Raw genomic sequence first — 21,027 nt, 5'->3', positions numbered from 1 at the left:
AGAATATCTCACGGCACAATGGTGTTGCCAACTGCCCCAGCCCAATTTGATCAGGTTTGGGGTTGTTTGTTTGGTTTTTAATGTAGAGCAGTAGCTGCCAGTGGTTAGGGGCAGGTGAGATTTGCCTTCCTCCCCCAGCCTTGATACCAGCATGCTCAGCCACATTTCACCATGCAGGCTGTACCAAGCAGGCATCTTACAGCTCAGACAGTCTGTTTAAACTAGATGAATCTCAGCTTTAAGGAGATAACTTATATTCTTTAAGGTGATCCCAACACGTCTTACATGAACAGTTCATTCAAGGCAAAGGCAACAACATTCTAAAGGTAGAATTCTGTAGCCCCAGAGTCAAGCATCAGACACCAGAATCCTCCAGCTCAGTGACTGGAGCCAGGACTGTACAGGGAACCAAGCTTTGGAATCTGTAAGAGCTTCAGGGCCTGCTAGATTCATTCTTTCTTTCTTTCTTTCTTTCTTTCTTTCTTTCTTTCTTTCTTTCTTTCTTTCTTTCTTTCTTTCTTTCTTTCTTTCTTTCTTTCTTTCTTTTTCTTTCTTTCTTTCTTTCCTTCCTTCCTTCCTTCCTTCCTTCCTTCCTTCCTTCCTTCCTTCCTTCCTTCCTTTCTTTCTTTCTTTCTTTCTTTCTATTACTATTATTATTTTTTGGCTGTGTTGGGTCTTCCTTGCTGTGCGCAGGCTTTCTCTAGTTGTGGCGAGCAGTGGCTACTCTTCATTGCAGTGCGTGAGCTTCTCATTGCGGTGGCTTCTCTTTGTTGCGGAGCGCAGGCTCCAGGCATGTGGGCTGCAGTAGTTCTGGCACACGGGCTCAGTAGTTGTGGCTTGCGAGGTTAGTTGCTCCACGGCATGTGGGATCTTCCTGGACCAGGACTCAAACCCGTGTCACCTGCATTGGCAGGCAGGTTCTTAACCACTGTGCTAACAGGGAAGTCCCATAGATTCTTTTTTTTTTTAATTTAATTTTATTTCTTTTTTTATACAGCAGGTTCTTATTAGTTATCTATTTTATACGTATTAGTGTATACATGTCAATCCCAATCGCCCAATTCATCCCACCCCCCAACCCCCACCCCCCGCCGCTTTCCCCCCTTGGTGTGCATACGTTTGTTCTCTACATCTGTGTCTCAATTTCTGCCCTGCAAACTGGTTCATCTGTACAATTTTTCTAGGTTCCACATATATGCGTTAATATACGATATTTGTTTTACTCTTTCTGACGTACTTCACTCTGTATGACAGTCTCTAGATCCATCCACGTCTCAACAAATGACTCAATTTCGTTCCTTTTTATGGCTGAGTAATATTCCATTGTATATATGTACCACATCTTCTTTATTCATTCATCTATCGATGGGCATTTAGGTTGCTTCCATGACCTGGCTATTGTAAATGGTGCTGCAATGAACATTGGGGTGCATGTGTCTTTTTGAATTATGGTTTCCTCGGGGTATATGCCCAGGAGTGGGATTGCTGGATCATATGGTAATTCTATTTTTAGTTTTTTAAGGAACCTCCATACTGTTCTCCATAGTGGCTGTATCAATTTGCATTCCCACCAGCAGTGCAAGAGGGTTCCCATTTCTCCACACCCTCTCCAGCATTTGTTGTTTGTAGATTTTCTGATGATGCCCATTCTAACTGGTGTGAGGTGATACCTCATTGTAGTTTTGATTTGCATTTCTCCAATAATTAGTGATGTTGAGCGGCTTTTCATGTGCTTCTTGGCCATCTGGATGTCTTCTTTGGAGAAATGTCTATTTAGGTCTTCTGCCCATTTTTGGATTGGGTTGTTTCTTTTTTTACTATTGAGCTGCATGAGCTGTTTATATACTTTGGAGATTAATCCTTTGTCCGTTGATTCGTTTGCAAATATTTTCTCCCATTCCGAGGGTTGTCTTTTCGTCTTGTTTATGGTTTCCTTTGCTGTGCAAAAGCTTTGAAGTTTCATTAGGTCCCATTTGTTTATTTTTGTTTTTATTTCCATTACTCTAGGAGGTGGATCAAAAAAAGATCTTGCTGTGATTTATGTCAAAGAGTGTTCTTCCTATATTTTCCTCTAAGAGTTTTATAGTGTCTGGCCTTACATTTAGGTCTCTAATCCATTTTGAGTTTATTTTTGTGTATGGTGTTACGGAGTATTCTAATTTCATTCTTTTACATGTAGCTGTCCAGTTTTCCCAGCACCACTTATTGAAGAGATGGTCTTTTCTCCACTGTATATCCTTGCCTCCTTTGTCATAGATTAGTTGACCATAGGTGCATGGATTTATCTCTGGGCTTTCTATCTTGTTCCATTGATCTGTATTTCTGTTTTTGTGCCAGTACCATATTGTCTTGATTACTCTAGCTTTGAAGTATAGTCTGAAGTCAGGGAGTCTGATTCGTCCAGCTCCGTTTTTTTCCCTCAAGACTGCTTTGGCTATTCGGGGTCTTTTGTGTCTCCATACAAATTTTAAGATGATTTGTTCTAGTTCCATAAAAAATGCCATTGGTAATTTGATAGGGATTGCATTGACTCTGTAGATTGCTTTGAGTAGTATAGTCATTTTCACAATATTGATTCTTCCAATCCAAGAACATGGTATATCTCTCCATCTGTTGGTATCATCTTTAATTTCTTTCATCAGTGTCTTATAGTTTTATGCATACAGGTCTTTTGTCTCCCTAGGTAGGTTTATTCCTAGGTATTTTATTCTTTTTGTTGCAATGGTAAATGGGAGTGTTCCTATAATTTCTCTTTCAGATTTTTCATCATTAGTGTATAGGAATGCAAGAGATTTCTGTGCATTAATTTTGTATCCTGCAACTTTACTAAAGTCATTGATTAGCTCTAGTAGTTTTCTGGTGGCATCTTTAGGATTCTCTATGTATAGTATCATGTCATCTGCAAACAGTGACAGTTTTACTTCTTCTTTTCCAATTTGTATTCCTTTAATTTCTTTTTCTTCTCTGATTGCTGTGGCTAGGACTTCCAAAACTATGTTGAAAAATAGTGGTGAGAGTGGACATCCTTGTCTTGTTCCTGATCTTAGAGGAAATGCTTTCAGTTTTTCACCATTGAGAATGATGTTTTTTGTGGGTTTGTCATATATGGCCTTTACTATGTTGAGGTAGGTTCCCTCTATGCCCACTTTCTGGAGAGTTTTTATCATAAATGGGTGTTGAATTTTGTCAAAAGCTTTTTCTGCATCTATTGACATGATCATATGGTTTTTCTTCTTCAATTTGTTAATATGGTGTATCATATTGATTGATTTGCATATATTGAAGAATCCTTGCATCCCTGGGATAAATCCCTCTTGATCATGGTGTATGATCCTTTTAATGTGTTGTTGGATTCTGTTTGCTAGTATTTTGTTGAGGATTTTTGCATCTATATTCATCAGTGATATTGGTCTGTAATTTTCTTGTTTTGGAGTATCTTTGTCTGGTTTTGGTATCGGGGTGATGGTGGCCTCATAGAATGAGTTTGGGAGTGTTCCTTCCTCTGCAATTTTTTGGAAGAGTTTGAGAAGGATGGGTGTTAGCTCTTCTCTAAATGTTGGATAGAATTCACCTGTGAAGCCATCTGGTCCTGGACTTTTGTTTGTTGCAAGATTTTTAATCACAGTTTTGATTTCACTGCTTGTGATTGATTTGTTCATATTTTCTATTTCTTCCTGGTTCAGTCTTGGAAGGTTATACCTTTCTAAGAATTTGTCCATTTCTTCCAGGTTGTCCATTTTATTGGCATAGAGTTGCTTGTAGTAGTCTCTTATGATGCTTTGTATTTCTGCGGTGTCTGTTGTAACTTCTCCTTTTTCATTTCTAATTTTATTGATTTGAGTCCTCTCCCTCTTCTTCTTGTTGAATCTGGCTAATGGTTTATCAATTTTGTTTATCTTCTCAGACAACCAGCTTTTAGTTTTATTGATCTTTGCTATTGTTTTCTTAGTTTCTATTTCATTTATTTCTGCTCTGATCTTTATGATTTCTTTCCTTCTGCTAACTTTGGGTTTCGTTTGTTCTTCTTTCTCTAGTTCCTTTAGGTGTAAGGTTAGATTGCTTATTTGAGATTTTTCTTGTTTCTTGAGGTAGGCTTGTATAGCTATAAACTTCCCTCTTAGAACTGCTTTTGCTGCATCCCATAGGTTTTGGATCGTTGTGTTTTCATTGTCATTTGTCTCTAGGTATTTTTTGATTTCCTCTTTGATTTCTTCAGTGATCTCTTGGTTATTTAGTAATGTCTTGTTTAGCCTCCATGTGTTTGTGTTTTTTATGTTTCTTTCCCTATAATTCATTTCTAATCTCATAGCGTTGTGGTCAGAAAAGATGCTTGATATAATTTCAATTTTCTTAAATTTACTGAGGCTTGATTTGTGACCCAAGACGTGATCTATCCTGGAGAATGTTCCATGCACACTTGAGAGGAAAGTGTAATCTGCTGTTTTTGGATGGAATGTCCTATAAATATCAATTAAATCTATCTGGTCTATTGTGTCATTTAAAGCTTCTGTTTCCTTATTTATTTTCATTTTCGATGATCTGTGCATTGGTGTAAGTGAGGTGTTAAAGTCCCCCACTATTATTGTGTTACTGTCGATTTCCTCTTTTAGAGCTGTTAGCAGTTGCCTTATGTATTGAGGTGCTCCTATGTTGGGTGCATATATATTTATAATTGTTATATCTTCTTTTTGGATTGATGCCTTGATCATTATGTAGTGTCCTTCCTTGTCTCTTGTAACATTCTTTATTTTAAAATCTATTTTATCTGATATGAGTATAGTTACTCCAGCTTTCTTTTGATTTCCATTTGCATGGAATATCTTTTTCTATCCCCTCGCTTTCAGTCTTTATGTGTCCCTAGGTCTGAAGTGGGTCTCTTGTAGACAGCATATATATGGGTCTTGGTTTTGTATCCATTCAGCGAGCATGTGTCTTTTGGTTGGAGCATTTAATCCATTCACATTTAAGGTAATTATCGATATGTATGTTCCTATGACCATTTTCTTAATTGTTTTGGGTTTGTTTTTGTAGGTCCTTTTCTTCTCTTGTGTTTCCCAGTTAGAGAAGTTCCTTTAGCATTTGTTGTAGAGCTGGTTTGGAGGTGCTGAATTCTCTTAGCTTTTGCTTGTCTGTAAAGCTTTTGATTTCTCCATTGAATCTGAATGAGATCCTTGCTGGGTAGAGTAATCTTAGTTGTAGGTTCTTCCCTTTCATCACTTTAAGTATATCATGCCACTCCCTTCTGGCTTGTAGAGTTTCTGCTGAGAAATCAGCTGTTAACCTTATGGGAATTCCCTTGTATGTTATTTGTCGTTTTTCCCTTGTTGCTTTCAATAATTTTTCTTTGTCTTTAACTTTTGCCAGTTTGATTACTATGTGTCTCAGCATGTTTCTCCTTGGGTTTATCCTGTATGGGACTCTCTGCGCTTCCTGAACTTGGGTGGCTATTTCCTTTCCCATGTTAGGGACGTTTTCGACTATAATCTCTTCAAATATTTTCTCGGTCCTTTCTCTCTCTCTTCTCCTTCTGGGACCCCTATAATGTGAATGTTGTTGCGTTTAATGTTGTCCCAGAGGTCTCTTAGGCTGTCTTCATTTCTTTTCATTCTTTTTTCTTTATTCTGTTCCACAGCAGTGAATTCCACCATTCTGTCTTCCATGTCACTTATCTGTTCTTCTGCCTCAGTTATCCTGCTATTGATTCCTTCTAGTGTAGTTTTCATTTCAATTATTGTATTGTTCATCTCTGTTTGTTTGTTCTTTAATTCTTCTAGGTCTTTGTTAAACATCTCTTGCATCTTCTCGATCTTTGCCTCCATTCTTTTCCCGAGGTCCTGGATCATCTTCACTATCAATATTCTGAATTCTTTTTCTGGAAGGTTGCCTATCTCCACTTCACTTCGTTGTTTTTCTGGGGTTTTATCTTGTTCCTTCATCTGGTACATAGCTCTCTGCCTTTTCATCTTGTCTATCTTTCTGTGAATGTGGTTTTTGTTCCACAGGCTGCAGGATTGTAGTTCTTCTTGCTTCTGCTGTCTGCCCTCTGACCCCCCCATAGATTCTTATACCCTGTTCATGCAAGGGTGGGGAATGTCTCATTCTAGCCAATCAACATACATTGAATACCACCAATTTCACCAATAAGAGTCCACTTCCAACACCCATTTTGCTAAATTGACAAATTACTCATTTCAGTAACAGAAAACCTCATTGCTAACATTCATTATGCTACTTAGCAAAGCATCTAGTGTTGCTAAGAAATAAAGATAGCTGAAGCCCTTGCAACAGCTGCATCTGGAATTGGGCCTTTCTGGTACAATGCTAGCTAACCACTCTGGGGTGTGAGCCCCTAATTAAAGAAAATGACAGCCCCCAGTGTATAACAAAGTATCCAACATATGCATTAAAACACACTGCTTTTGCTAAAGAATTTTACAGTAAATTACATTTAATAGGGGGCAGAGAAGAGACTTACTCATTATTTATCTGTCTCATTCTTAATTGCATTTATTTCAGTTATTCATTGCTGTACAATTAAAAGAAATTTTAAAGGCACAGTCATAATTTATTCTAAAGAGATATAAAGTCATTAGCCAAAATGCTACATCTCTGCCATGAGAAACAGGCTTTCTTTTCCATTTTATTTTCCCCTTTTGATGGTGGTGGAAGAAATATTAGAAATAGGGTTCTCAAACTCAGATCTTTAGTGGAGCACCCCCACTCAATACAAGATTACACACATACAACACCGCTGACAGCTGGTTGTCCAGACCATGTCCATTGGTGCGGGTTGTGCACTGCACAACTGTGTAGCTTTTCAAGAGCCCCTCATTCAGTCTCTGCTCACAATTTCATAAAGCAGTCCATTTCTTTTCTGGTAGCTCATATTTTGTCAAAAAAGTTTTTGCTTCCGTCCCCATTATTTCTTTAAGTAGATGTCATTTCTTCACAATGACTTTTCAGACATTGAAACAGAGATTTCATGTTAGTCTCTTTACCAGGCAAAACATTCATAAATCTTTCGGCCTTTCTCCTAGTAACCCTTTACTGGACATGAGTTTGTTTTAAAATACAGGGTCTAAAATTAAACACAGTACTCTCAGTGCAGAGCACAGTGAAACTTCTGCTTCCCAGGAGCTGAGGCCCATGCTCTTACAACGTTATGACAACCTATGATTGTTTTAGATCTTTACCAGTTTCATCATGCTATTAAGAAAAATCAAGCTTGTGGTCAGCTAAAACCCTCAGATCATTTTTTCATATCAAGGCCTCACCTGGGGCAGATTTCTCATCAGCAAGCTGAGTTATATCCTTGTGACTTTTAGGTGACCATGGAGATTACTTCCGGCTGCTGCTTCCAGGTACCTACACTGTCACTGCCACAGCACCCAAGTTTGACCCAGAGACAGTGAGTGTGACCGTGGGTCCTGGGGAACCCAAACTGGTGAGTTAGGCTGACCTTTACAGAGCACCACAAAGATCACTTATGCAGAGTTACGAATAATCGATTGTACAGTTCTAATCTTTGCCAAGCTTCCCTCTTTCACCATCTAAAAAAAAAATTCTTTGCTCTCATATGCTAATTTTTCTTCTGTCATTCTCCTATTACAACCTTACCCACTTCTTTTTGGTTTTTCCTTTTCGTTCTGTTTAACATAGCATAATGATTAAAACACTACCTGATTCTAAATCCAGCTCATTTGTCCACAGATCTTGGACAAGCTACCTGATCGCTCTCACTCTGTTTCTTCCTCTGTAAATTGGTAATAATAGTGCCTCCTTCACAAGAGGTTGAAATGAGAAAGTGCATGTAAAGCCTTTAGTACAGTGACTTACACGTAGAAAGTGCTCAACAAATGTTAGTTCGTAAATCCCAGAGACCTTGCGCAGATACACAGGCTTACGTTCTTCTGCACCGTCAGCAAGGACTACCACCAGATGGCACTCTGCCCCCTTCTGGTGCCCATGTGCCCGGGCAGCCTTGCTTTCCACTCACCTCAGCAAAGAGCCAGCTGCTCTCCAATATTCAGCTCTCCAAAAGGCTTTCTTTTATAGATAGGATGAGAAGCAAAGAACTTTTTTGATCTACAGACTGGACCTTTTTAGCTTTGGTCGTATTAGATCGTGATCTCAGAGGTAAAGAGGCTCAAAGATCATGGACACTAATCCTCTGGTTTCTCAAATAAGGAAAAGGTAATGATGCCATCCTGGTTAATGAGCCTCTATGGACCTTTTTCTCATGTCAGGTCTTCCCTCCTCAGTCTGTCCTGTTCCTTCTCTATACATCCCAAGAGCTTAGCAGACCCTCCCTCCCCTTTCCCTGTTAACTCAGTGCAGTCAAGTATCTTGCCTTTTCAAATAGTTATATGTACTATTCATTGAACAGCCACTATGTGTCAGACATTATCTGAGAGCTTTCCAGAATTATCTCATTTAACCTTCATAACAACCCTGTAAGGTAGATCTACATATCCCCATTTGTGGCTGAGGAAAGTGAAGCTTAGAGAACATAAGTAACTTGTCCAGTACCACACAGTGAGTAAGTGGGAGCCATGATTCCAGCCTCTGTGGGGCTTTCAGGACTGCCTTCTTAGCCAGTCTGTTACAGGGGCTCGTTCTAAGCTCACAACCTATGTTCGTAACCCCTTATTTTAACACAAGGATCAAGGTCAAGAGCTCCTTAAATCCTTTGAAAATTCCTCTGAAATTTCTAGACAGTTCCCCCTTTCCCCTCCACTCCCATCTCCTGCAGGATATAAACGACTTCTACTTGCAGATGCAGGAAGCAAAGAGTAACTCTTCCCTGGCAGCCAGTTACCTGGTCCCAATTTCCCTACCAATGCATCCTCTTTCCCTTTTTTCTTGTTATCCCCCTGCTCCTCATCTACCCTAAAATCAAATGACTGTTACGCAGCTGCTTACAGAAGTCTTGCACTACATGAAAGTCTGTTCAATTACAAATTCAAACAAGGACAAATCCTCTTAAGTAACAAATTCTGCTTCAAAAGATCTCATCTCCTTTGTCATATAGCCTTTAAATTAATTAACATAACCCATCATTGTATCAAATATAACTCAGAGGCGGGAAAATCTGTCTTTTGGATACAATTCTCAGATACAGTCACAACTAAGAATACTTTTATTGATCCCAGCTGAGTCTTTTCCCATTCTAAAGCAGAGATCCATTTGGTTGAAGGAAGAGAAAAGAAAAAAGATCATTTACTAGAGGGTTTTCGTGCTGCAATTAAAACGCTTTAAAGTATCTCCGAGAGTCCAGTGTTTTCCCCTTGGCTTTCCCCACTGCCTTCCAGATGTCCCGCTCCTTTAATTTCCTCTGTCCTCCCCTCATTTTGTTGTCTCTCTCTCTCTCTCTCTCTCTCTCTCTCTCTCTCTCTCTCTCTCTCTCTCTCTCTCTCACTCTCTCACTCTCTCACTCTCTCACTCTTTCTCTCTCTCTCTCTCTCTCTTTCTTTCCTTCGTTTCCTTGATCCTTATACTACTATATAGGAAATAGTACTGCTACAGTGCAATTGGCTCTGATTTCTCCCGCTTTGGGAGAGCTAGCAGAAAAGCTGGCTGTGGTCTGTTGTGAAAGGGGCAAGAAATAACCCCGTGAAGAGGTCTGTCTGTCACATGTTTTCCAACTCCCGGTGGCTTCAGCAGCTCACACTGTTCCCGGGGCCTGAAAGCCAAGGATGCCTCTGGGGAGTGTGGTCAGAACACTGCGCCACGCCCTCGCCTCTTCCTTCCTGGGGCAGCCCTGTGGCTTCTGCACAGCCGGCACATCCCACACTTGTCGGCCAGAAGCATCTTTACCTCTGTGTGCATGGCCAGAAGGGAAGTTTCAGCGTACTGCTGGAAACAGTACATTAATGCACATGGACACTGGGAGTTTAAGAATCCATACTAACAATCTATATCATCTCTACTATCTCTATTTCCAAACAATTATGACAGAAAGATTAGTTCTGAAGGTCTGAGGCATTCTTTGGCATTCCTGAGCACAACGCCTATGAGTCACAGAGTCAGCATAAAGGGGATTATTGTGGCACCATCCATCTCAGTTCTTGCGCTGAACAACAGTATCGGTAAAATCATGGTTTGAGGTGTAGATATAATTTTTTCTATTACAAATAAATAAATGTATATTAAGTTCATGTCGATATACCCTATGTATCACCAGTGATTATGTGCCACTTTGAGGGGAGTATTAGCCAAGCCTGTATGACACCATCAATGCTGTTCTGGGTGGTTGCTGTGATATTCTCCTTGGTCCCTTGTCCTCAGAACCCAGAACCATGGTAAAACAAGGTCCAAACTGGTCTTCGCCAATTTCAATCCTAGGAAATGGAAAACTGATTCCTGTGCTCGCCTAGCTTCTTTTTCTTTTTTCCAGGTTAATTTCCAACTCAAGAGAAGCACCTCTCCAGCAGCCCCTAAGAGGAGAGGCCCCAACTCAGGGCATAGAGGCAGAGTCTTACCAAAGAAAGTGCAGCCCCGGGCAGCTAGGAAAAAAGAAATGATGATGAAACAGTCCCAGAGAGTCCCTGCCTGAAATCCACAGTGCCCGGGGCAACAGTTTAGAAAGGCTTTGTTCCCGCTCTCACACCAGATGAAGCATTCTTTCTATTTTATTATCTGAGACATATTTAAATATAAACATATTCAGAACAATTCAGAATGGTCTCCATCTGTTCCAGGGGTAAACCCTCTGATGCAGCCGTAGATACATGCAGTGGTGTTCAGTAAGATTTTCCGATTCTGAGGGTATGGTTTAGGTCCAGAAGGCTCTACGCTAGTCTATGCTGTGTCCAGAGGCTGGTTCTGGCTGGTTAGTCACTATCTCTAGAGTCTAGCAGAGAGCCTGCCACACAGTAAATACCCAGTGAAGGTTTCTGGATGAATGGTTGAAAGGCTGAAATGACCCATCATTACATAGCAAGACCAGGTGACCAATTCTTCTGAAATCCCAGAGGACTGTTTCAACAAGAGCCAATAGTTTCTTATTAAGAAAAGGATTTCACACACACAACACCTAGTCCCGCTGCTTCATACATGGGCATTTTAAACAATATGCATCTTTCAAACATTTTCTGGGCGTATAAGTGTAATGCAGATGCCCCTGTGGAATGACTGTGTCCTGACGCTGTGCCAGAGATACACAGCACTCTCCACCCCACTGAGTTCTCCAGAACGAACCCATTTGTACTAAAAGTGTTATTAAGCAAAGTAGATGTCACTGAAGATTTTGAAGGCATGTGTAGTCTTTCATCACACATCAGGCAAGTTCATAAACCCCCACTGGGCCTGCTGGGGTTCCCAAGTACCCTGTCCCCAGGGCTTGCTGGGGGTTCTTTACCCATCATCACCCATTTCAGGGCTCAGCCTCAGTGAGACAGGGCAGGCTCCATTTCCCCCAACTTGCTCCACCTCCCCCCACCTTGTCAGCCTCCCCCCCCCCGGCTCCCCAGCCTCTAACTCACCCAGACCTTTCCTAACATTGAGCAAAGTAGCTGCTCTCAACAAGTATTCCCACACCCACCAGAAATCAAGAGGTGCTCTAGCTGTGACAATCCACCCTCTGTAGGAGGCCATTCAAGATTAGGATTAACACATGATTTATTTTTGTTACTTGAGCAATCTCTCAATCTGCGGTTAAAAGGGAAACAGAAGAAAAATATATCTTTTCCCATTTAAAAAGGAAATTCTCTCCTCAGGTGATGTTTTCTTTCTTCCCAATTTTAATGCCATATCCCTTGGTTCCCTTCTTATTGTTAGAAAGAAGGAGCTACTTGAGAGGGCTCTTTTCAATTCAGTGAGACTTTGTGCCTGAGGTTGCCATATGCACTCGATTTTTCCAGATTGTCTGAATATCACTTACTTTGATTTCACCTTCCCTCGTACATAGCCATTTAACAGAGCTGGTGTTTGCAAAGTATGGTCACAGTGCTTTCTCTGGCCCAACCGTATGCTTTTATTTATTCATTTATTCATTCATTCATGCAGGGGACATTTATTGAGTCCTGCACTCAATAAATGCAGAGAATACAAAGAGAAATAAGATACAGCTCATTATCTCAGGGCTGCCGTGACCTAGTTGGGAAGACAAATAGGTCATTACATTGCCTTGTGATAATTGCTGTGATGCAGTGAACTCTGGGGCGGGGGGATGGGCAGACTGTGCGAAGGGCCCTACCATAGTCTTGGGAAGATCAGGAAAGGCATCTCAGAGTTCGTGAAGTCTATGGTGAGATGTAATAAGGTCAGATAAATAGGCGTTGGCCAAGGGGAGAGAAACGGGGGAGCAAGAGTTAGGTTGAGGGGACTGCAAGTACCGAGGACTGGAGGCTCAGGAGAGGGCGGCCTTTGGGGAGCTGCAAGAAATTCAGCACAGGGGGAGTGAGTGACATGCCCAGAGAGGCCAGTGGGGTGGGGAGGGGCCAGACCGTGCAGGACCTTTGAACCATATTACAGAGCTTGGACTTTATCCTGAGAAGAACAAGGAGCCGCTGGAGGGTTCCACTGAGGGGAGCAGCAGAATCACATTTAGAGCCATCACCCTGGCTGCAGCCTCAAGAGCTGGCTGCAGCAGCGGCAAGGCCGACTCAGCGAGGAGGCTGCTGAGAGCCAGGTGAGAAGTGGCCCAAACTGGGGCTGGGCAACAGGGGTGGGGACCACCAGGCAACTCATGAGTTACCCAGAGGGCTTCCTGTCAGCCCCCGATGGCTTCACTGCCCTCTTCAAGATTTGCAGCCTTCTCATTCAAACACTCCCGGCCTGCCATCCTGAGGATTTTAAGCACTAAAGGAGATGCAGGTTTTCCACCAAACCTTAAAGACTATCCTGAGTAAAATTCACTTAAGCAGGAGGTGATAATACAGACAGAATATTATATGGAAAATACAGGGCCTGGCCATGACTGTACAAAAATTTCTCAATATGGAGGAAGGGTGTGAAATCAGAGCTGATGGGGGAGAGACAGGGCAGGATTCAGGGGACAAGAAGGAATGTCCTCCAACTTTGAGTCCAGCATTTTCCTGGCCAGGAGCCTTTCTATTCTATATCTAGGATCTTATTTTAAAGAGGAAGTCTTCCGCACAAAATGCCAGCCTAGATAGATAATGTTTCCCAAAGGGGTAGAATACTGTAGTTAAGGGCATGGATTTTGGACTCTGACAGACCTGAGTTTTAATCCTAGCTCTGCTCCTTATTTGCTGCGTGACCTTGAACAAGTAACTTACCTTCTCTGAATCATGGTTACTCATCTGGAAAAAAAAAATGGAGATAATAGCTACCTTCACTTGGAATTAAAGGTGAGACTCTCATAAATCAGTAGGGAGGGGAAGGCAGCTCCTGCCCTGGACCCTCCTCAGAGTATTATCACTCATCAGACTAGTCGACTGTAAACCAGTGAGGCTGACAGGGACATCATGGACTTAGGGGTGCAAAGGGGAGTTTGGAAGTGAGGCAGATCCTGAGGAGCTGAACCCAGCCTATTCTGTCTCTCTCTTTTTTTTTTTTTAAATCTCATGTGCTGGAAGGTCTTTGTTTATTCCGTATTCTTCCTAGCACTTTTCCTTCCAGATTGAAAATTTTTTTGACACAGTGATTTTCCTCATGTGACTAGATAGGAGAATTTCCAATTTTCAGACAGGATGATACCGAATGACTCTTGTACCTGGTACTGGTGCCTGAAGAAGTTTCTGCTCTGGTAAGCTGTGACTACCTTACCTTTTCATTTTACTCTGCCCAGCATTCAGAACAGTGCCTGGTGTATATAAACACAGCAAACATATTTGTTGAGTGAATGATTCCAGGATTATTTTCACATTTTTTCCTCCTCCTCTCCTCTTTTACTGTTTTTCTTCTTTTGTCTAGTATAGTTTTGAGCATGCATTTTAAAAATTATTATTATAAACCATGGTAGGCAGAATTCTAAAATGAGTCCCCATGACCCCTGCCCTTGTATAATCCCTCCCCTTGCAGGTGGATGTGACTGTGATAAGATATCACTCCCCTACTTATGTTCCACTATATGGCAAGAGGATTTTGCAGATGTGATCAAGGTTCCAAGCCAGCTGGTTCTGAGTTAATCAAACAGGAGATTATCTTGGGTGGACCTAACCTAAACAGACCAGCCTTTTATAAGCAGAGAGTTTCTCTCCCAGGCCTGGGTGGAAGAAAGCGGACAGATAGGTTGTGAACTGCCTGTGAAGAGAAGCAGCCCCTAGGAGACGTGAGTGGTGCCACGCAACAGCTGGCAAGAAAATGAGGACACAATTATACACCGCAAGGAAATGGATTGGGTCAACCATTTGAATCAGCTTGAGCCCACATTTGGGTGCAGCCTTGTGAGACGGCAGCAGGGGATCCAGCTAAAACATGTCCAGACCCCTGACCAGTAGAAACCGGGGGGTAATACATTCATGCCATTTGAAGCCTCTACATTTATGCTAAGTTGTTACACAGTAATAGAAAACTAATATATAAAGTATCTCAAGTTGTTTTGTAAATTAGGAAATAAACCAATAAAATGTAAATAACCAATTGTGATCACCCTACGGAGTGGTATGGCTGCCATGCTTCTACCTCATATAGAATGTATGTGAAACAAAGAACAGGGAAAAACAAAACCATACAACTCTTTTTAAATAAGACGGCTGGTATAGTCAAGAGTTCAAGAGTACATGTCTCTGACAGCAGGGACTTCAGCCTTTGGATAACTGTAGTTTCTTGCTTACAATAGTTCCCATTATTTGCACCAAATTGTTTGTTACTAGATTGTGGAGATGTACCGCTGGCACAAATACTAAAGCAAGAGAAAATGTAAAGCATGTCCAGAGACTCTGTAGACAGAACTCTTCTTTAGATGGAGGCTCTTCTGCCCTTCCCAACGAGCCAAAATCAATAAACAGTGTGTAACATCCTAAACTCTTCTATCCACCTCAGGACACTTGGAAGGAAAAGCAGGAGCAGGAGCCCTCTTAAATAGCCAAACATAATTTCTCACAGTTGGAAATTTTATTCTAAAACAAAAAGATCCCAATACAGTGGTGTCAAGTTTTTATCTGCGAAAGACCCAAGATACGGATTCAGGGCAGTTCATTCGTTTGACAGATAGTTGAGTCCTTTTATGAATCAGACCCTGTGTTATCTGTGTTAAGAGTCAGGGAGATGGTGGTAAACCAGAGAGACAAGGTTCCTACCTATTTGGATTCTGAGGGTTTGAGGGAGAGACAAAGAATAAAACAAGTTCGTTAAACAAATACATTAAAAGAATTACTAGCTGAGAAGTGGTACTGAGAGAGGAAATGCCAAGGGATCTATTTGAAATAGGATGGTTAGGGAAGACTTCTCTGAAGAGGTGATATTTGGGCTGAGATACAAAGGATAAGAAAAATGAAGGCTTACAAAGAATAGGAATGAAAGGTACAGGCAGAAGGAGTAGCAAGGCCAAGGACCCTGCAGCAGGAAAGAGCCTGGCTGTTTCGAGCAGCTGCATCTCCTGGGTCTAAGGATGTGTGTGTGTGTGTGTGTGTGTGTGTGTGTGTGTGTGTTTAGCTTCCCAATCTATGATCTAACATTCTAGAAGCCTAACCCAGCATAGGTCCAAGACACAGCATAGCATCCAAACCACATTTAGTCTAGTCATAAGTGAGCCAATAAGATTCATTTTTTCCATGACCACAGAGAACGCCCCTAACAAGACCAGCCATCTCAAAAACAAGGACTGAGAAAGTGGAACACACTGGCTTGGGACAAATCTGCCATCAGAACGGGAGAAGTCAAAGTTCATGTGTCTAGAGCATCATCTTCACATATGTGGTACGATGATTTGTCTAATACACACACTCCCAACACATACCCTGTACCAACACTCCGTCATGCCCACCTCCTGCCTAGCGTATTACTTCACTTCAACTTTAACACTAACTTCATTCTGGCTATTAAGCCTGAGTAAACATTCCTCCTGGGCAAATGCCTAAGCAAACATCACTTCTCTCCCTCCTCCCAGAAGTTAAATTCCACTATGTATGAAGGCTTTTTCCCCTCTCACTTTCTCTTATTCCTCCCCTCTGCACTTACGGTTCCTGCCCACGCCCCTTCCCCTCATGGATCTTTCCCTCTCCTACCTTCATTCTCTTCACTTCCCACACATTCCCTGCACCTTTGCCCTCACCCCATCAAGGGCCCTGCTGCATGTGGGATGTGGCTTCACCTAGAAGCAAGGGACCTGGAGCCATTGCCAGATGGGTGACCAGCAGCTAAGGAGAAGCCTTCAGGGGTGGTGCCTATTTCTGCTGACACATCGCTTCTTATTGCGCAGCCCCAGGGAGCAGACAGATAAAACCATCACTTGGATCCATGCCTACCCCACAGGAGGAGGGAGGAAAGGCCTCTTTGACTTCCTTTCAGATTGTCTCACATGAGGCCTTTGGAATGAAGAGTCCATCCTGGGCATTAGATCAAAGGAGTCGAGTGAATTTCCTTAAATCCTTTCTGGACTCAGTTGAAGTACAAATAAACTGAGAAATAAAAGGATCACAACTTTATTATTTTTTGTATATACAAATATAGTATTTTACGTACACTGTAGTTTATAGCAGACTTATTTCACAGACAGATTAAAAAGAAATTTCTTTAATGGAAGGTGCTATGGACCGAATGTTTGTGTCCCCCCCAAATTCATACATTGAAGCCTTAATGTGATGGTATTTGGAGATGGAAACTTTGGAAAGTAAGTAGGTCACGAGAGGGAAGCCCCCATGATGGCACTGGTGTCCTTATAAGAAGAGGAAGAGAGCTAGCACTTTCACTCTCTCTGCCACGTGAGGCTACAGGAAGGCCATCTCCAAGCCAGGAAGCAGGTCTTCACCAGAACCTGACCATGCTTGGCATCCTGATCTCAGTCTTCCCAGCCTCCAGAACTGTGAGAAATAAGTGTTTGTTGTTTGAGCTACCCAGTCTCTGGTAATTTGTTATAGCAGCTGGAGCAGACTAAGACAGAGGGATAGATAAAGGGTTTGCTAACTTTCTATTTTAGACTAACTTTCTATTAAGGACTATTAGAAAAATACAATTGCAATCTACCATCACCATCAATTCATAAACACTCTAATGCCAAAAATTAGAAAGATATAATCTCAGAATTAAAAAGTGTTATCAATGAAATTATTTTTCTCATTTTGCTAGGGGACAGTAAACATTTCATCTCAGACTAGCACTTCTGAACCAGTAGTTTAAAGATGGGACCGTTAGTGGTTCAAATAACTAAAAATTTATATGAAGGGTTTTCAGACATGGCTGGATCCAGGTGCCCCAGTTATGTGGGCTGGAATCTTTCTCCACTTCTTGATTTCATTGTCTTCAGTGGTGACTGCCTTCTCACACAGGTGCTCCCTTGCAGGACTAGATGACCCATAGCAGCTTCAAGCTTGTATTCTACCAGCCTAGCAACAAACTATTGATTCTTGGGCCTGACTCTCAAGAGCACAAATTGGGTGACATGTCTGTCCCAAAAACCATCATGGTGACTGATTGGTCAGTCTGGGGTTGTATGCCCACTCCCAGAAGGCGGAGGGTGGGTATGGGAAGCCAGTGTAGGAGAGTTGGTTCCCGTCTTTTAAAAAAAACAAAACACTGTTACCAAATAAAGAAGAATGCATGGTTATGGACAATAACAACAAAAGAACATTACAATTTTATTAAAATCAAGCACTGTTATAATTTTACTATGACTTTAACTCAAGTGAACTCAGTCATTCAACAAACATTTATCAGACACACCTATGTGCCAGGCACTTTGCTAGGCAATAGGCTACAAGGATAAATCCACTAGTCTCTGCCTTCGATGAACCCAGCTAATGTGAGGAGAGGGAGAGGTGGACACTTTTTACAACAGTGTGTGAAGCGACTGAGATCAGCCCTGTCAAAGGACTGAATCATAGTCCTCATTAGTTCCTTACTTTGCTTGGCTATTATAGACCTGACTTAGTACAGCTTGAAGTTGGATGACTCCTTTATGTGAAACACTTTACACTAATTTCAAACATATATATCATGTAGGAGGTGGGGGTAGGAGGGACATGAACTTGACCACAGTTCAATAAGAGACAGCTATGTGGTCCAGCTCCTTAAGCAGGTAATACATTCCCAGACTGTGTTAAAGAAGCACAGTGTCATATCAAAAGAGCACAGTTCCACCAGGCCGCACAAGAGTCAGCCCTCCTCTGGAGTGTGATTTATAGTTCCCAGAACATTTTTGGGAAGGACACTGAAGGTCATGATGTCACTAAGTCTCATGGATGCACCAGGATAAAACATTGCCAAGAGAAGAAAAACACGGCCGGTTCAGAGAAAAGTTCTGAAACTATCTGAGTGGGGAGCCCACATTGCACAGTGGAAAGACTTTGGCAGATGGTGGTTTGAATCCTAGCTTTGTCATTTACGAGCTCTGTTATCTTGGGCAAATCAGGTATTTCCCAAAATATGGGTAAAGATTCACAAGTAGTATTCAAAATATTCTTTAGGACAACTCAAGTGGTGCATGAGCCAATTTTGCTTGATGTTCTGATCAAGCAATAAATTACTTAGAAAGTTATTCTTTTAACAATTTCTTTAGATCTTTCTGAATATATCAAGGACAAAGTTTCTCTTTGGTTCTAACTTTCTAACACTGACTAGTTTCATTTTTTTTAACAAATGGAGAGTAGCCCTCAAGCTCAGAATTAGAATTTAATAACCATTTTGGGGCTTCCCTGGTGGCGCAGTGGTTAAGAATCCCCCTGCCAATGCAGGGGACACGGGTTCGAGCCCTGGTCTGCGAAGATCCCACATGCTGTGGAGTAGCTAAGCCTGTGCGCCACAACTACTGAGCCCGTGTGCCACAACTACTGAAGCCTGCGCGCCTAAAGTCCGTGCTCTGCAACAAGAGAAGCCACCGCAGTGAGAAGCCCACGCACTGCAACGAAGAGTAGCCCCCGCTAGCCGCAACTAGAGAAAGCCTGCGTGCAGCAACGAAGACCCAATGCAGCCAAAAATAAATAAATAAAATAAATTAATTAATTAAAAATAAATAAATAAAAGAACTAAAAACATTTTAAAAAGTAACCATTTTGTTTTCATTGTATTTGTTTTAAAGATTACCTCCTATTAATTTCAATCTATATACTGGTTTTACGTTTATGGGAGTGGTACAAAATTTCCCTTAAAAAACAAAGTGAGTAAATTTAAATAAAAATATTTTAAAAATTAGAAAGGTGGTGTGCCATTTAGTCAAAAACTATTGTGATGGTTTTCTGAGAGTGCAAGATTATGGCAAAAAGTGGTATAGGAATGACTAAAGTATGGGAAGTGTGGAAAGCACTAGGCCAGCTGTTTAACCCCAGGGAGCCTCAGTTCCTCATTTATAAGCTAAAGATAACAATTACTTGCTGGGTTGTTGTCATGATACGTGCTAAAAAAAAACAACCAATATTATTTGGAGAAGGAAATGATGACCTTGATTATCTTTCTTCATTATTGTAGACAACCTGGGAAAGAAAATAAAGACGGTTTATAAATTACTTTTCAAGAATTATTGATTCTATTCAAATGGGGGAACCCAGGTTCTGTTTCTTGGGGTAATAACTTTTTTTCTGATTAATAAAAGAAAAAAGATAGGGACTTCCCTGGCGGTCCAGTGGTTAAGACTTCGCCTTCCAATGCAGGGGGTGTGGGTTCGATCCCTGGTTGGGGAGCTAAGATCACACATGCCTCGAGGCCAAAAAACCAAAACAAAACAGAGGCAATATTGTAACAAATTCAATAAAGACTTTAAAAAATGGTCCACATCAAAAAAGAATCTTAAAAAAAAAGAAAAAAGATAATATATGGTAAGTTCTTAACATAAGGCTAGCTCTCAATAAACATTTACTATAAACTTGTCTTCAGTATTTCAGCTTCCCTTTTCTTTCCTTCCCCTATCTTCTTCCAGATTCCCAAATATCTTCTTTCTTTCTTGTGTCCTCATGGAAATAGGAAGAGATCTGATAGTGTCACTTAAATATATTTTGATGGATACACAAGAGAATGAGTTTTTTCCAAAATATTACCTCAACTAGGCATTAGCATTTTAAGGTAGATTTGTTTGTTTGCCAGTTTGATTTTTACTTCTAATTATGAAAGAATTTCCTGTTCCTCATTAAACTAATTTCAAGCTTCTGCAAGCAGATAGGAAGAGAAGAAGCCCCTAGGAAACACTATATTAATATATAAGAACAACTCTTAAGATAAACATGATACAGTCCTTTTTTTGAATTCAGAACTTCCTTACAAAACGGGAATTGGCTTTACTTTTGCCAACTGGGGTCTATTCCTAAATGGAACCAAATGGCTTCCATTGTCTTCTTCTAGGAGCTGGCCTTGCCTCAGCGCAAGTCCACTAGACAGATACCCTCTCTCAAAATTCACCCTGGACTCCTCCCTTCCCCAAGAGAGCACCAGACTTCCCCTAGCCTTCCTTCCTCCACTCAACTAGAGTCCTCTCCTTTCTGTCCCGGTGCATTCTGGCACCATTTTAATGCATAGTTATTAGTGTTTCCAAGTGCTATCTCTTCTTTCTCTGACATAGAAGACTAAACCTATGCCTTCTATATTCTACCACTAAGTTGTTCCAGAGGGAAACCTTGGGGAGTTGCCTTTGATTTGCGGCAAAGCCATGGACACTGTTAGTGACGCAGTCCATCATAACAGCAATGGATACTTGAGTGTGTCCTAACATGCTGGATTTAGGTTCAGACATGGGATCAAAGGATGACACGCCTAAATAATTTTTTTTTTTTTTTTTTTTTTTTTTTTTTTGCCTCCAACACTGGCAGTGGAAGAAGACTCCAAATATTTTTTTTTTTTTTTTTAATTTTTTTAAATTTTATTTATTTATTTATGGCTGCGTTGGGTCTTCGTTTCTGTGCGAGGGCTTTCTCCAGTTGCGGCGAGCGGGGGCCACTCTTCATCGCGGTGCGCGGGCCTCTCACTGTCGCGGCCTCT

At 41.3% G+C, this 21,027-nt stretch overlaps 1 protein-coding gene across 4 annotated transcripts in view; it reads left to right on the top strand.

The window, feature by feature from the left end:
• The window catches only part of CPN1 (carboxypeptidase N subunit 1), a 63,221-nt gene extending 42,413 nt beyond the window's left edge, over positions 1–20,808 (top strand). For all 4 annotated transcript variants that reach the window (XM_082408140.1, XM_082408138.1, XM_082408137.1 and 1 more), the window contains 3 exons: positions 7,326–7,444; positions 10,397–12,631; positions 13,199–20,808. In XM_082408140.1, coding sequence (XP_082264266.1) covers positions 7,326–7,444; positions 10,397–10,555 — 278 coding nt within the window. In that variant the 3' untranslated portion in view covers positions 10,556–12,631; positions 13,199–20,808. The remainder of the gene's footprint in view (positions 1–7,325; positions 7,445–10,396; positions 12,632–13,198) is intronic.
• The last annotated feature ends 219 nt before the right edge of the window (positions 20,809–21,027 follow it).

This window comes from Balaenoptera borealis, assembly GCF_965194805.1.
Source record: "Balaenoptera borealis genome assembly, chromosome: 10".
Lineage (NCBI taxonomy): Eukaryota > Metazoa > Chordata > Mammalia > Artiodactyla > Balaenopteridae > Balaenoptera > Balaenoptera borealis.
This window is presented reverse-complemented; position numbering and strand designations above follow the sequence as displayed.